The sequence below is a fragment of the Crocodylus siamensis genome, chromosome 9 (genome assembly GCF_052110815.1).
Source record: "Crocodylus siamensis isolate JL-2025a chromosome 9, ASM5211081v1, whole genome shotgun sequence".
Lineage (NCBI taxonomy): Eukaryota > Metazoa > Chordata > Crocodylia > Crocodylidae > Crocodylus > Crocodylus siamensis.
Genome location: NC_143403.1, coordinates 63,989,047 through 64,003,604, shown reverse-complemented (window position 1 = coordinate 64,003,604; position 14,558 = coordinate 63,989,047). Strand labels below are relative to the sequence as shown.

Below are 14,558 nucleotides of genomic sequence, written 5' to 3'. Positions count from 1 at the left end.
CAAAGGTTATTTTACAGTTAGCATGCTGTGCAGCGGATGTGAATATTCTGATCTCTCCCTAGGCCGAGCCATTTGGCTGTGTCTTGTTTCTGGCAAATAGAGGAAGTAGTTTGGTGTGATGTAGGGTCTACCATACTCTTCTTATCTGGGCTTCCCTCCCTGCACTGGTGCACAGTGATATTGTCTAAGGAAAATGCAGAGCCACGCTGGTATTTGAAAGCTGTCCAGTCATGATGGGTCTGTGGAGCAAGTAAATGAAATGTAATTTAGTGAACACTCAATTTGCAGTAAAATAACTGTCGAGTGTATAAATGGATCACAACTGGTGACATGATCAGTGTGGGGCAGGGGGGAGGTTGCACACCCCTTCCCCTTAGGTCTTCTAGCTTTGTACAACACTGTACAACTCATCCTGCTTATGGATCTTATGTAGCAGGCATGTGGATTTCTGTTCCTGTGTGAATGCTGAGAGAAGTAAGTGCTCTGTCTACCTATTTTTCTCAGATGCTTTTTTGTAGCCTTCACTGTCAAGAGGGAGACCATGCAGTTTCAAAACTGCTCTGGGAAAATTTGAAGCAAAAGTGGGGTTGGTGGGGACTGGTACAGGTTGGGGGGAAGAGAAGTTACAGCCTCACTTTGTGCTCACTGACTTCGTATATGGACAGGATTGAGAGAGGTATTTTCAGGGTATTTTTACAAATGTTATTTTTTTTAAATAAAAAAAATACTGTCAAATTTTGAAAAGGGCCAAGGTTGTAAGCCATTTATTTTTATGCTAACGCACATTTACTAAGCTTAAATATACTATGTTTATACTAACCTAAGTTCATTATTGCCTGTTTTTTATCCCAGCAGTCCAACAGGTGGTAACGCTCTTTAAAGGATTCTGTTCTGGAACACAGTTCACTTTCTCTGTCTTGCGTATAAGCGTGCATACCGTGCATTCTCTGTTGTAACAACATGTTTTCTGTCTGTAAGAGCCTTTAATCACATAGACCACATAAAAACAAAGTTCATTTGAAGTTGCTGAGAACTCTGTGGAAGAGCACGTTTGCAAAGTTTAATAGCTATTAGGTGGCCACTCTTTGTATCCTTAATTTCACTTTGCTAATATGACTGTGCAACCTCCCATCAGTTTAGGTGTGCACACCTGCCTGGGTGGATAAAAAGCCAGGTCGGCATGCATGTAATGGGGTAACGACAATAAAACTGTACATGCAACAGGTTTACCTGCTTCTTTCTAAAAAATTAGCTCTCAATCTGCTCTTGCGTATTGAAAAACTAGTACAGCTGTGCATCTAGTTTCAGGAGTGCTGTCTGCCTTGTACTCTTCCTACGTATCAAGAATTAAAAAGCCTATGGAATCCATGCTTTTAACTTTCTTCATCCTCTGCATTATAGGCATGGGTACTGGCTCCTTAGTTTTTCATATTTATGGCCTCATGTAACAAAAAAATCCCGTTGCGTCAGTGCTCCATGTTGCACAGGCGATTAACTTTGCAGGTAGATGTGTGGCTGCTGGGGGCAGAGAATTTTTTATGTATGCATCTCAGCTCTGGAACTCATTATCCCTAATCGTGTGACGGAAGCAGAGCTTCATTGTCTTCAAGACTCAATTAAAAAGCTCATCTGTTTACCCAATCTTTTATCTGAGTGGATGATGCTGATGTGTATTTCTCTTAGAATGTGAAGGGTGACTTTGAAAAAAGATGAGAGGAGGACTGAAAGAACGTGTTAGGCAAATAGAAACAGAGCAGTGCTCTAACTAGATTCAAGTCCAGGACAAGGAAGTTATCAGTGAAAATGTTGAATAGCCAGGATTGCTGTACAAGAGAGGGTGTGTTTAAAATGCTTAGATTTGTTCTTAGGACATCAGATGGGAGAGAGTTTTGGATTATGCAGCCAGTTCTGAGAGGTGCAAGTCATCTAAGATTTAGTGAGTGGGTGGGGGGGAGGGAGGGATCAAGCAAAAGTTGGCTTGTAAGGTTTTTTTTAAATGGAAAATGTCAGTTTTAGGGGCCTGAATGCCATTTTTTGTCATGCCGTATTACTGACTAGCTGTTTAGAAGGTGTGTGACATACTTCCCAGAGTAAATATGATTAGAGCTTTCCAATACGGTTCAACTTCCTGCCTTACGTGTCAGAATTGCCAATGACAATTTTTTCCGGAGAAAAAATTTTAAATAGCGTATGTCCAAATTAGTCAAAGTGTTTTAGTATCAAAGCATGACGCAAAGATTGGCTTCTGTTTAAACGTATTAGCAGCGCTTTCACCCTGGCCTTTTGTTTCCAGAAGTTTTTTAAATTAGAATTTGTTTGCGAAATGGATAGGTGAAAAATAAATGATGAATTGTGAAGTGTTGAGTGATTGTGGTCAGTATGATGGTATTTGGCTTCTTATTTACAAATTCAAATTTTGTTTTCAAATTTCAAAGCATAACATTTTTGAAGAAGGCTTCTTATGAAATACTCTTTTATATTTTTTAAGAATGGTTACAGCATAAAAATATACTGAAACTTAACAACTGTGAGACACAACTAACCAGTCAAGGTGTAGCAGATCTCATGGCTTAGCTTGTTATGAGACTAGGAAGAGTATTTGGTATTTGAATTTATGAAGTTAATTTACACATAGCAGCCGTAAGTAATTTTTATTGTTGTTGTCATGCGTAATGCTTTTTTCGGTCTTAAAATTCAACTACATGTGAAAGATTTTTGTAATCATAAAGTTTAGTATTTGAACAGTGAAATCTGTGGGAGAAACCTTAAACTTCAGAGATGCGCAGTATTTTTTTTGCAATATTTTAATTGTATTTACACTTTGTTCCCTATGTTTTGCAGTATTGTGAATTTACTTTTATTTAATGAGTTAAATATTATACAGACAAAAGACTGTTTGTATAAGAAGAATTTATTTTGCTGACTCCTAAATTGACCTTTGGCTGCTAATAACTGCCCATTGTAAACAAACAAGAAAGAAGAATTTTGTTAGCTTCTTACTTCATTTTCCGTGAGAGTTTCTGTTTAGTAGTCCAGTGTTAGTCTTCACCAGTCTGGATACACTCTGCCACAAAGCAGCGTCCAAAAATCCTACCTTCAGCCAGCAGACTGTAACTGTTAAAAGCGTAAAGTAAATTTGCTTTGCTGTAAGGTTTAAAAATAGAAAAAAGACCCAGCAGGCTGCAGGGACCTGAACACATTGAATTATTGCATGAAAGTGATTCAGTAATCCTAATTAGAGCAACTTCACTTTTACTTGCTTGTGATTTACTAAGTTTATAACCATATATAAGGATCTCCTCAACTTGGTCTGCAGTGTTACTACTAGAATTCATGCACTCCAGTTGAATGCTAGATATCGTTTCAGAATACTTTTGTTGTCCCCTTGTTTCATCAACAATAAAAATAATTTTATATGTCCTTTTAGCTCCTGTTGTATCTTATATAACTTGTATATATTGTGCATATATAAAGTGGCCCTATCTGCCCACAGCAGTCTGAGGCATGCTGCTTTGGATAGGATTGTGTGAATATTATGCAGGAACTTTGTTGTAATTTTTTAAGACTTTTTAAGATCGTCAATCCACAGTTTTGGTTGCAGAAATAATTTGTTTAAAAAGTAACCCTAGGCATTGGCTTATTGGTGAGAATTGTGAATATAAATCCTTATGCATCTGATGATAAAGCTGATGACTTAAAAAGAGGCGGGGATGAAAACTCCCCGTGGTCAGGTTATTGTGTAAACAGGAAGGTTTTTTGCCCTTTCTTTCAAAGTATTGAGTATTGGCCAGTCTCTGAATTCCAGTATTCTTCTGACATAAAGCAAGGAGCTAGTAATCTTTGTACCCGTTTCTCAGATTGAAATGTGAAAATCGCATCATTTACAAAGGTCCATACATAAGAAGGTCTGCTTTGGGAATGCTTTTCTCCACGCTATCATGCAAACAGTGATTTAGTGCACGGTTGTTAAAGTGCACTTACTCATCGTGCAGGAGGCTTGGAACAAGTATCTTAAAGGGGGCTTGAAAATCCTTTAGAAACGTCTAACATCGCTCCTACTTAGCTGGTTAAAAAACAAACTTAAAACACTTTAATCATCTCCAATAAACCTTTTTCAGAAGTCCCCATGAAAAGAAGAAGAAGAGGCGGTCTAGATCACGTACTAAGTCCAAAGCTAGATCTCACTCGCCGTCCATGTCACCAAGCAAACAGTCGACACACAAAAACTCCATACATTCAACTAGCATCTCTCCTGTGGAGAGTAGGGAATCCAGCCAGGAACGCTCCAGGTAACTTTCTCTCTCACTGTGTCATTTGAAAGTCCTGACAGCTTTTGACCATGAATGTGTGTTTCGAACAGGGATTTATAATGAAAAATACTCAGGGCAAGATAGGACTGTGTACAGAGGTGGAAACCATTTGTGCTGGTGACCTGAGATTATTGGAGAGCTCACTGGTATTCTTTGGGTCAAATAATAACAACTGAAAATGTTTCTAAAGCTAAACTCAATGTTCCAATCAAAAGACAAGTTACAGAAGATTGTCCAGAGGAAAAAAAGACTGTTGAATTTGAGAGATTAATGAGAAGGAAACCCAGGGATTGTGTTCTCCTTCCAGAATGGTTCTCAATAACACCTTTAGCAACAGTAGTACAATGGAGCCTTCCAAAACCTGGCTATGACAGTGGAAAATTTGGTCAAAATTGCCAAAATAAGAACTTTGTATGTATTGATTTTTTTTTAATACTTTTTTTTCTTCGGCTGAGTCTGCTTCGTTACTGATTGCATTACCCTAGTCCCATTATAGCATTGGTCCGCGCCACATGAGACGGTGCTTAAAGCTTATAGATCTGCCTGGAGTTGAGGGCATGTCTGCACTGCAAGTGCAGTGAGGCTGGTACACCAAAGGAAATAGAACAATCTCTTGATCTAGATTAAAAAAATGCATTGGATAAATTTGTCATTCTTGTGTTTTTGTCTTTAGGGGAGTTTCTCAGGAAAAAGATGGCCAGATCTCTTCTGCAATCGTGTCTTCAGTGCAAAGTAAAATAACTCAGGTATGAATTCCAGAAATCCCTGCAGTGCTGCCTAATGAAGTGTTTCTACTTCTGTATTGTACTCCATTAAGTTGTTGGGGGTTTTTTGCTGACACAAGGTTGAGCTTTAAATATAGTAAGGATCCACGTTCACTGTCATTCTGAATATTACATTGCTTAGTTTGGAAGAAACTCGCTTTCTGCAACTTCTTTCCCTGCAGTGCTTGCTTCCTTCCTTCCTTGCTTCTCTGGCCTCTGAAAGTCAAGCTGATTTCTTTCCTTACACTGAACAATAACCAACAGTAAAGATAAAGTAGTCCAAAATATGCTGTCCTTGACACCTGCATCAGCCCATTAGTCACCTAAATGGCATGCAATACTGAGAGCCTGCTTTGCCCTACAGCATCTTTTATGCTGGTGGTGTTTAAAAAAATAAAATAAAACTCAGCTTGGTGCCAGGTTACAATTGCGGGGCTGGCAGTTGGGGGCAAAATAACTTGGTTTTCTTTTAAACAGCGCATTTTGATAAGCATGCTGCTGAAATACAAATACAGACATCAAGCTGCTCCTCAAAGCCAAGAGGCTTGTTGTACGCTAGTTAATCTTCATATTTGCTCAAACTTTTGTCTTGGTGAGCAGAGCTTAACCAGGCCATAGAGTTGGTAAAAAAAAAAAAAAAAAAAAAATAGCATTAGAAAAGGCTCTTTCTAGAAATTACTTCATATAATTTCGACCTACACAGGGTAGGGGCAGCAGTTAAGTTAGTAACACCCTCCAAAAATGTACTGCCATCAGGATGAGCAATTATTTGCAACAATAAGATCACTGCAGTTTCTGTGCTTGGATGTAGCAGGAAAGTTAGAAGTAGATTGAACTAGGGGGTGCAGCGTAGTAAGTTTTACCTACAGTGGTGCAATAAAACCTATGTCTGTAAATAGCTGTAGCAAGACTGATGTGCTGTTTAAACATAAACTAGAAGTGTATTTGGTTGCTTTGAATCGCTGCAGGATTGTAACCCCATGAGCATTTATTAAATACTTGCTTGGTGTGCTAACCAAAGTAGTGATTGTAATGCTTTTTAATGCATTCAGTTTCCTTCATACCACTTATTCAAAAAATAACCTATGTTATAATTTTTATATGCATTTAAAAAGCCACGGTTTAGCTTTCAAAAATTCTCATCTGCTTTGTTTTTAAATGTCTATTTAACTTTGGATTGTGTGTCAGTTTTGAGAGAGAAGATTATGCCCTAACCATGACTCTTGTCATTTTTCAAAAAGTGTAATTGCTGGAGAAAAATTCACCCCTGGACTTTTGCTCTGTTTTTCTTTCCCATTGTGTAGAAATTGATGAGTCTACCAGAAAATTAGCCTCTTTGTGAATGTAATTCCTTTGTACATAAGTGGCTAGGGCCCTTCCCATTGCTGGCTTTGTCAGAAGAACCTTCTTCCAGAATAACTTCTTTTGCTTTTTCCTGTAGGAAGACGGTAGGAACAGGAATAAAAAATAAAGCAACCAGAGAGAGACTGTGAGGGACATCATGGTCCTTGGAGTAGATTAAATATCGGGCAATTAGAAAAGCATACTTGAAGCGTAGGTTTAATTGTTGTTACAAGCAGGTCCTGGATAGACCATTTTCCTTATGGTATATGGTGTACTCGGTACTTGTCGTTTTGCTCCAAGTACATATTAGCTTTTGACCTGGGCCCCTCGGTTGTATTAGGTTTAAATGCCTCTGGCAACTTCAGCCTTGTGCTGAAATGCAGAATTTAACTACTGGTTTAAAAAAAGAGGGGGCGGGGTGCATAGGACTTTCAGTCTGGTTTACCCTGTACGGATCACTTTCAGGGTCCAAATTTCTCAGTCCCCAGTAAGATAATTTCCTTAGTGCTTAACATTGGCTCTGCTACTGCTGGGATGGGTTTCCTTCCAATGGTGAGTACTTCCCCCACCCCCACGTCTGTTTTCCTGTCTGTAAAATGGAGTTAATGATACAGGTCTCCTTCATAAAGTGGCTTAAAGTCTACAGCTGGCAAATGCTTTACAAGAGCCAAGTATGATTTTGTTTTGCGTCACAATAAGGGAAATATTATGCTTTTAAAGTAAATATTGTTAGTAATTTGGCATTCGGTATTCAGCAGCATTTTTATATTTTGTGGGCATCGGGTGGCGCAGAAACCGCCAGGTGCAGCTTACACAACATTACGTTCCCTTTGTCATGCGTTGTTTCTGGGTCCTGTCAAAAGGGAATGAAGTGTTGTGCCACTGAGTGGCGGCTCTTCCTCCGTCATTCTGGCCTCCCCGGAAAGTCTTCTTGATTTGTGAGGCCTTGCTACTACACACAGGATAATAAACCCTTCAGATGACTTGTGATTTTTGTCACGGGTTCTGGCTCCAGGATTTGCAAAGATTTTCTCAGACAATTATACTTGCTTCATACACATCTCACGATTCCCACGTGTAATATATAACCCTATTGGCTGACGTTGACATTAACGGTATCGCGCCTTCGTTTATAGTACTCCACTAAGAAAACCTTCCCGTTTCTCTTGGTTTCTTTCAGCCAGGGTGCGTTTATTTTTTTTCTCCTGTGCAAAAACCATTCCTACTCTTTGTTTAAAATACCTGTCCTGGAGGCCAACTTGAATTTCTGCAGGCTTGTCTCAGTCTTCTGAGCGGGGGCTGCTGCTGGAACTCAAATTTTGTGGAAATCTGATCTCATGCTCGGGCTCCTCGTTGTAATTGCTCCATCACATTTATTGCATGTATTCAGAGCCAGGATTCCATTCTTTCCGCACACTGACCTCAGATACTTCTTCTCAACGGCTTTTGCTTCCCTTTCCTACTGAGATTTTTAGAGCGAAATTTCATTCTGCTGATTGACTGTCAGTTGCGCTGCTGACCAACGTACCAGATTTCAGTTGTACTACACGCTGAAATCCAGTCGCCCACTGGAACTGCCCACCTGTACGTTTGAGATCCCTTCACTGTAGTTTTTGGTAAGGGGCCTTGTTCCTACAGCATCTTAAAACTGAAAACAAAATAAAGACTCTTGCTTCCCTGCTGCCACGCTCAGCTTTGCTTGTATATATAGAGGGCCCTTCCCCAGTGCCGTCTGAGCTCTTTGGTGATAAGCTTGTCCAGGTTCCATCAAAGGGGTCTAAGTGTGAAAGATGTTGCCTAAACTCCAGCCAGGGTTTTGAAGCCTCTTTTTTTAACCTCCTTGGTGATTTCTAGTTACCCGGGAAACGATGCATACCGTGCCGGTATTTGGGACCGTTTCCCTTGTCCTGAAATCACGTTGGAGTTCAGTGACGTGTGAAAAGTACTGTAGTAAAAGTCGTTGTGCTGCATTGCTGAGTAACTCGAAACATTTCTGAGCAGAAATATGAAATAGCTTTGAGTAATGTAAACTAATAGTAAGCATTGAAATTTAAGTATTGTACATATTGCAGTATTTCATGAATGATCCAGTTAAAAATGAAAACCTCTACCCATTTCTCCCATTTCCTGCAGGATCTCATGGCCAAAGTGAGAGCGATGCTTGCAGCTTCCAAAAACATCCCGACCAGTGCCTCCTGAGACCTGGTGATTTGACCATCAAGAGATTGATGTGGAAAGGAACAATCGGAAAAACTGCCTTGTCTCAAGTGTCCAACTGAGCTTAGCTCACGTGGTTGCAATTCATTCTGATCTGATCAGAACTTAAAGGAGCTAAAAACCTTTCTGTACAGAACTGTCCCATTGGAACTTGACTGATTTTTTTTTTTTTGCCAGCCAGAACCTCTCTTTGGACAGCTTCTGGGTTTTGTAAATTGATTTTTGACTAATTCTCCAGTAACATTTTATGACCAGCAGTCTCAGTCTGTATATTTGTAAATAGTATCATGTTTCTGTGATAAAGTATTACACAATAAAAAGGAGAGAAACACCTTTTATTAGCTACCCACTTTGTGTAGGTTCCTTAATTTTTTTTTATGAGCAACTTTCTTTTGCTGCGAGATTTCTTTTTCTTTAATTTTTTAAACTGTTCTTCCTTTTACACTACTCCCTCAGGCAGTGTTGTTGCTGAAAAACACCTTTCATCTTCCTTCATGCATCAAATGATCTAAGCACACTTGTTGCTCAACAGACAGGTTTGTGCATAGACCACAGAATTTTCTGTCCATTATTAAGCTGGTGCTCTGACTGTTTGCAGTGCAGTCTCTTTGAAGTGTGTTGGAGTCACAGCCCCTTTTCCTTAATGTGCAGCACTCTCCAGTCGCATTTGCTGAAAAGCCAGTAAGTTCTTTTACAATTGTTCAATAGACTCATATTTTCCAGAGATCCAAGAATCTTTTAATTTAACATTTTTCATGCTGTTAGAACAATGAACTTGAACGTCTGGAGACATGCTATCCTGCCTTTGTAAACTGTCAATGACAAATGCCAGTTATGCTTTTTGCAAGCATATGAACTCGATATAATTACAAGGTCATTTGTTATGCATTCTGCACAGTTTAGTGAGACCGTTTAAATAATCTTTTAAAAATGGAATGGAAACGTTCTGAAAGCACTGATTGAAAGTGGCTACAGAAAGCAATAACTGAAAAGATAACAATTAAAGACAATGGTCCTTTTCCCTTAGATTACAACTGAGCTGTGTCATTATACAATTATTACATAAACCTCTAAAATGAGTTTCTGTGAGCTCTATATTGGAGGGATTAGGACTTAAAAAGGAGGCATGTCTTAATAACAAACTACAGCACAGTCAGTGTCGTAATAGGCAGAAGAGGAAGGTTCTTTGGTTCAATCAGTACGTGGAAGATAATGTTTTAATGAAGCTTTTGGGACGGTGGCTTACCACCATTGTTTCATTGTGTTTTAGTCTGAGCCGATACTGGAGAATGGGCGAAGCTAATCTATGATGTATTGCTTTTTTCAAAAATATCTTCAAGGAACCATCAATAACAGAAGTGGGGGTATGAGAGAGAAGAAAAATTGGCTGTGAATTTCAAAGGTGTTGAATGCTGTTGTTCACATATTCCGTTTGAAATATCTTTAAGTGAACCTGACTTTCTAGAGGTTGGCTTTCTGAAAATGCACTGGGGTAGTTGGGTGCCTTGGCCTTTTGTACAAATTGGCAGTGCTGAACATCAAGAATTAAAGGACAACTTATGTGCATGAATAGATTTCACTCATTTTGATTTCTCTGTAAAAGGATGCTACAATTGGAACCATAAAAACGCATTATTAATATGCTAAATAAGGAATACCACAGCTTGGGGACACTTGTGGAAAATAAGAGCTTCTACTTCAGTGCCGTGCTGAAGAGGTGGTCTCCGAACCAGGGGTGAGAACTCAGTAAGAACTTTGAAGAAGTGAAGCTTGGTGCTAGTTTGGGCAGAGTGTGGTTGGAGTTTGGGTGTTACTACCTACCTCTCTGATTTTGTTCAGGCAAAGCAAACTGATGCCAGATGAGAAAACAGTTGCTAGATTGCTAGCATGAAATCCCTCTGTGAGAACTAGGTACACCATCAAATGTTTTGGGCTGGTTTGCAACACTGATTTTTCTTTCACTAGTGATGAAGGCCTAGGATCTTTTCCACAGGTAATGACCCATATGTTTCCATCCTTAGGATCTTCGTTAGTATGACCAGGATGATTGATTTGAAGGCAGGTGGAATAACTAATGTTTTTATTTAGATTTCCATGGCTCTGAGATGCCATTCTTATTTCACTAATGCTTTCAGTGAACTAAAGCAAGAATTGGTTGTCTTGAATAGTGCATGGATGCATGATTGGAAATTCTCAATCCTCTGTCTGCTTAGTGCCACAGCCTTTTACATCGCATCACCCGTTCAGCAGCTTGTCTAGTTGGCGTCTTTGTCATAAAGAAATGAATGCCACGTAGGAAAGTCTATCCGTCAACTTCATAACCCCCCCTCTTTTCTTTTAGCTGTTCAGGGCTTTTTAAGTTTCAAGTAGGAGGAGAGAATGGGTTCACTTCTCAAAGCTTTGTTAGAGAAATACCTGTGGCAAAATCTATTCTTATTCAGGACTTGGTCAGTGTGTGACTGGACTATAAAGAACCATAAGGATTGGTAGCTCCAACACAAGAGTTTTTCTTTTATTCAAAGTGTGAGGGGGAAACCTAGGGCAACATAAAATGCCACATCTGGGGAGGCTGATGTTTGGGACAGCTACCGCTGCGTTGTTAGTTGCTGTATGCTTTACGTAAAGTGAGAAAAGAATTAGTTTCCCCATATGTAAAAGCAGGAGCAGCTCAGTTCTTTTACTTTAACTTTAATTTAGCCAGTAATAATTGGCAGAGCTTACGGTCCTCTGAGCAATATACTCCACAGTGCATAATGCAGAGAGATTTTATTGGTTGCATAAAACACAATGAAACCGAGTCATCTAATCAGTAATGTACATCCATAGCATCCACCATTTCCCTCTGATATCTAGTTCTTGTGTAATTTATTGTGAAAGCTTCGAATTGTTCTGACACTGGAAGAAAGATGTTTTCAACCAGTCCTTAGCCGGGGAAAGGGTTTCGGGGGGGGTCGTTTTGTTTGTTTGTTGTGTTTTTTTTTACGTACTGATGAGACAACGCTGATGTGCTTTGGTACAGCTGGATGAACAAGAATGAAATGTGGATTTTGAAGCCAGCTACTGTGTTTTGTTGTGTGTGCTTGGTCACATTTACCTAAATGTATTTTTCCCCTTCCAGATGGAGTCAAGATTTTTGCCACAATTTCATAATGAAATTATGCACTTGTTTGTCATATCACGGGGTGAAAAGACTCACCCATCTCTTCGGTAAAATAGGGTTTTTTCTGCCGCTATTTTGGATTTATTCCGCTGAAAACACGGTTGTTTAATGACTTCTTAAAATATTTTCTATCCTTGTGACTCTGTCTTCCTCTCCCCTCCCCCCTTCACAGTATGTCCTTGCTGAATGAGATGGAGTGTTGGCTCCAGGAAAATTTAGCATTAAAAGGCATTTTCGCACGGTGTTTTTATCGTTTACTGCAGCTTGCTCACATTTAACATTGTCCCAAGGGTGGTTGTGTTCTCCAGGAATTTTTTTTTAAAAAGAGTATTTTTGCTGGTTTTTTTCAGCCCACCAAATGGTCTGTTTGAAAAAGGCTCAGGCTGCTTTAACAGCATAGTTTCTGTGTGTTACGGTCTCACCTAAAAATTGACGCCACTTTTTATTTTAGGGTCTTCATAGATGCTGCGTGTATTATCTGCTGTAAACATAATGCTCAGCCTCAGGTATAACGAGTAATGCAACTCGAGTGCCTGGCATCTCAAATTGAATGCGTCACTGGGGGCATGGCTTAATTTACACAGCATTTGCTTGGGAACTCTGGCTTAGTTCCTGCATATATGTGTGAGAGCCGTCATGCAGGTTAGCACTCAGTGATCCAGGAGCTGCCCAGACTATTCGTTGTTGTCCTTTAGCGTTCAGGCCTCAGGTGGCACATAGTGCATCTCAAGCCAGTCTTTAATCCCCACGAGTACTAGATAGATATAGACCCATGAGGACTATATTTTTATCCTCAAACGTGTGCGTGCGTGCGTGTGTGTGTGTGTGTGTGTGTGTGTGTACTAGAATCTCTGTATCTATCCCTCATGGGCCAGCAAGGGATTAAAGATTGGCTTGAGCTGCGCTTTGTGCCACCAGGGGCCTGAATGCTGTGACACACATGTGCCTTTCTAGAGTCTGTTTTTATCCTCAAATTATACATACACACGAGGATAAAAACACTCCAGAAAGGCATGTGTGTCAGCCCACTTCTTTTATAAACATAAGGCGTCCCTTCACCAACAAAATAATCCCACTGAGATAAGGGGTAGTAGAAAGCACTCAATAATCATTAGTTCACTATTTGCCAAGCATCAGCTTGCTTCCATGAGGCAGACTGGTTCCTAAATGTGGATTAGAGGGGATTTTTCACCCTGTTACTAGTTATCCCAAGGCTTGTTTGTCAGATAAATACCACCCATTTTTTCTCTTGTTCAGACCAGAAAAAGGACTTGGAGATCTTGTATACAATTCCTTTCTGTTCTTTCTCAAATTCAGCAGGAATCCCATTTACCATACTTAGGAATTCAGTTTCTCTGCCTTTAAGATGGTTTTATAATTTTATTTTCTGCATACCAATCTGTGCGCTCACGCTTCTATCCACTGTAGTTTCAGGTCAGTCTTACTACTGGTGTATGATGAATCAAATCTCTGTTTCAGATACTGATAAGTGAGAGGTACATAAGCCAGCCTCCTGACCAAGGTACGACATGCCATATCTTTTGAAGAAAGATGCATCTTTGCACTGCAGGCATCCTGTTTTCTCAGCTGCAGGTGATACTCTGAAATCAGGAATCATGTGCTGTGCTAGAAGCCAGAGCAGCATGGCACTAAAGGTTGTCAGGCGTCTTGGCTTGTCCGTCTTGCCTTGAGCCTGTAGAAGAAATGATGCCCTAGGGTTGCAGTAAGCAGTAGTAGGTGTCACCCTTTTGACTCCAAAAATGCATCTCCTTCAGGTTTGCTTGTCTGAGCAGGACACTGGTCTAATCTTAATCAGGTTTTTCTGAGAAGATTCTCCATCTGCATTCATGCCACCTAGAGGCAGCCACAAAACTTCCATGCAAAAATCTTTTCCTTTGAAGGTACTACATACCCTTGTAATGAAGACCCTTCAGCAAGATGATGCATACGTGAAAAGGGTGGAGTTGGTGTGAAGCCTTGCGATACCCACTCTGTTTCCTTGGGTAAATAGCTGTCAGAGGTCCTCGCATCCCCTTGTAGGTCATCCTCCATCAAACTGACGCAGACGCACTGGTTTTGAGTGGAACTATCTGGCTCTCTTGAAGAGCTGTCAGTCACAGAGATCAATTTGCAGTCAGCTGGCATCAATCACAATTTCCCATCAGTTGTCATGCTGTAACCCTGGGTGGCATAACATTTTGTTTGATGCCAATTAGTCCGGAGCATGTAGTTTCTAGTTCCGGCTGCTGCCACTTGATTTATCCACGGAGGAATGGGCCCCATTTGCTCACACCGTTTGTAAAGCTAGCTATGCCAGTAATTTAGAATTCAGAAAGCAAATGGTTCGCATGGGGGTAGGGAAAGGAGTGACATAGTTGATCCTGCTGCTACTTTGTGAATCCTTAATGCTGGATGCTTTGTCAGATATAGCTCATCTGTTGCTACGTATAAAGACATTCTCTAGCGAAGTCACTTGAACTCTGCTTTTATTATATCAACCCATAAGGTCACTGTCCAGTGACGCTGGGCTTGACATTTTTACCAACTTAGCAACAGCACTTGCAGGCAGGATGTGACCTCACCTACTCAAGTGCCAGGAGGTGAATGATCTGTAAACCATGGGCACTTTCTTAAGAGCTAATCCACCCACCGCCTTCCTAGATTTCTTTGCCTTCTGACCTGGAAGCAGGGAGCAAGGTACCACGTCAGCCAGAACATCTGCCATTATTTTTAGCTCCAAAATACATTGGCCATAACCTCACA

At 40.2% G+C, this 14,558-nt stretch overlaps 1 protein-coding gene across 10 annotated transcripts in view; it reads left to right on the top strand.

Moving 5' to 3' along the window:
* The window catches only part of SFSWAP (splicing factor SWAP), a 97,980-nt gene extending 89,000 nt beyond the window's left edge, over positions 1-8,980 (top strand). For all 10 annotated transcript variants that reach the window (XM_090061968.1, XM_090061966.1, XM_090061971.1 and 7 more), the window contains 3 exons: positions 4,119-4,289; positions 4,984-5,056; positions 8,552-8,980. In XM_090061968.1, the coding sequence (XP_089918094.1) occupies positions 4,119-4,289; positions 4,984-5,051 (239 nt within the window). In that variant the 3' untranslated portion in view covers positions 5,052-5,056; positions 8,552-8,980. The remainder of the gene's footprint in view (positions 1-4,118; positions 4,290-4,983; positions 5,057-8,551) is intronic.
* The last annotated feature ends 5,578 nt before the right edge of the window (positions 8,981-14,558 follow it).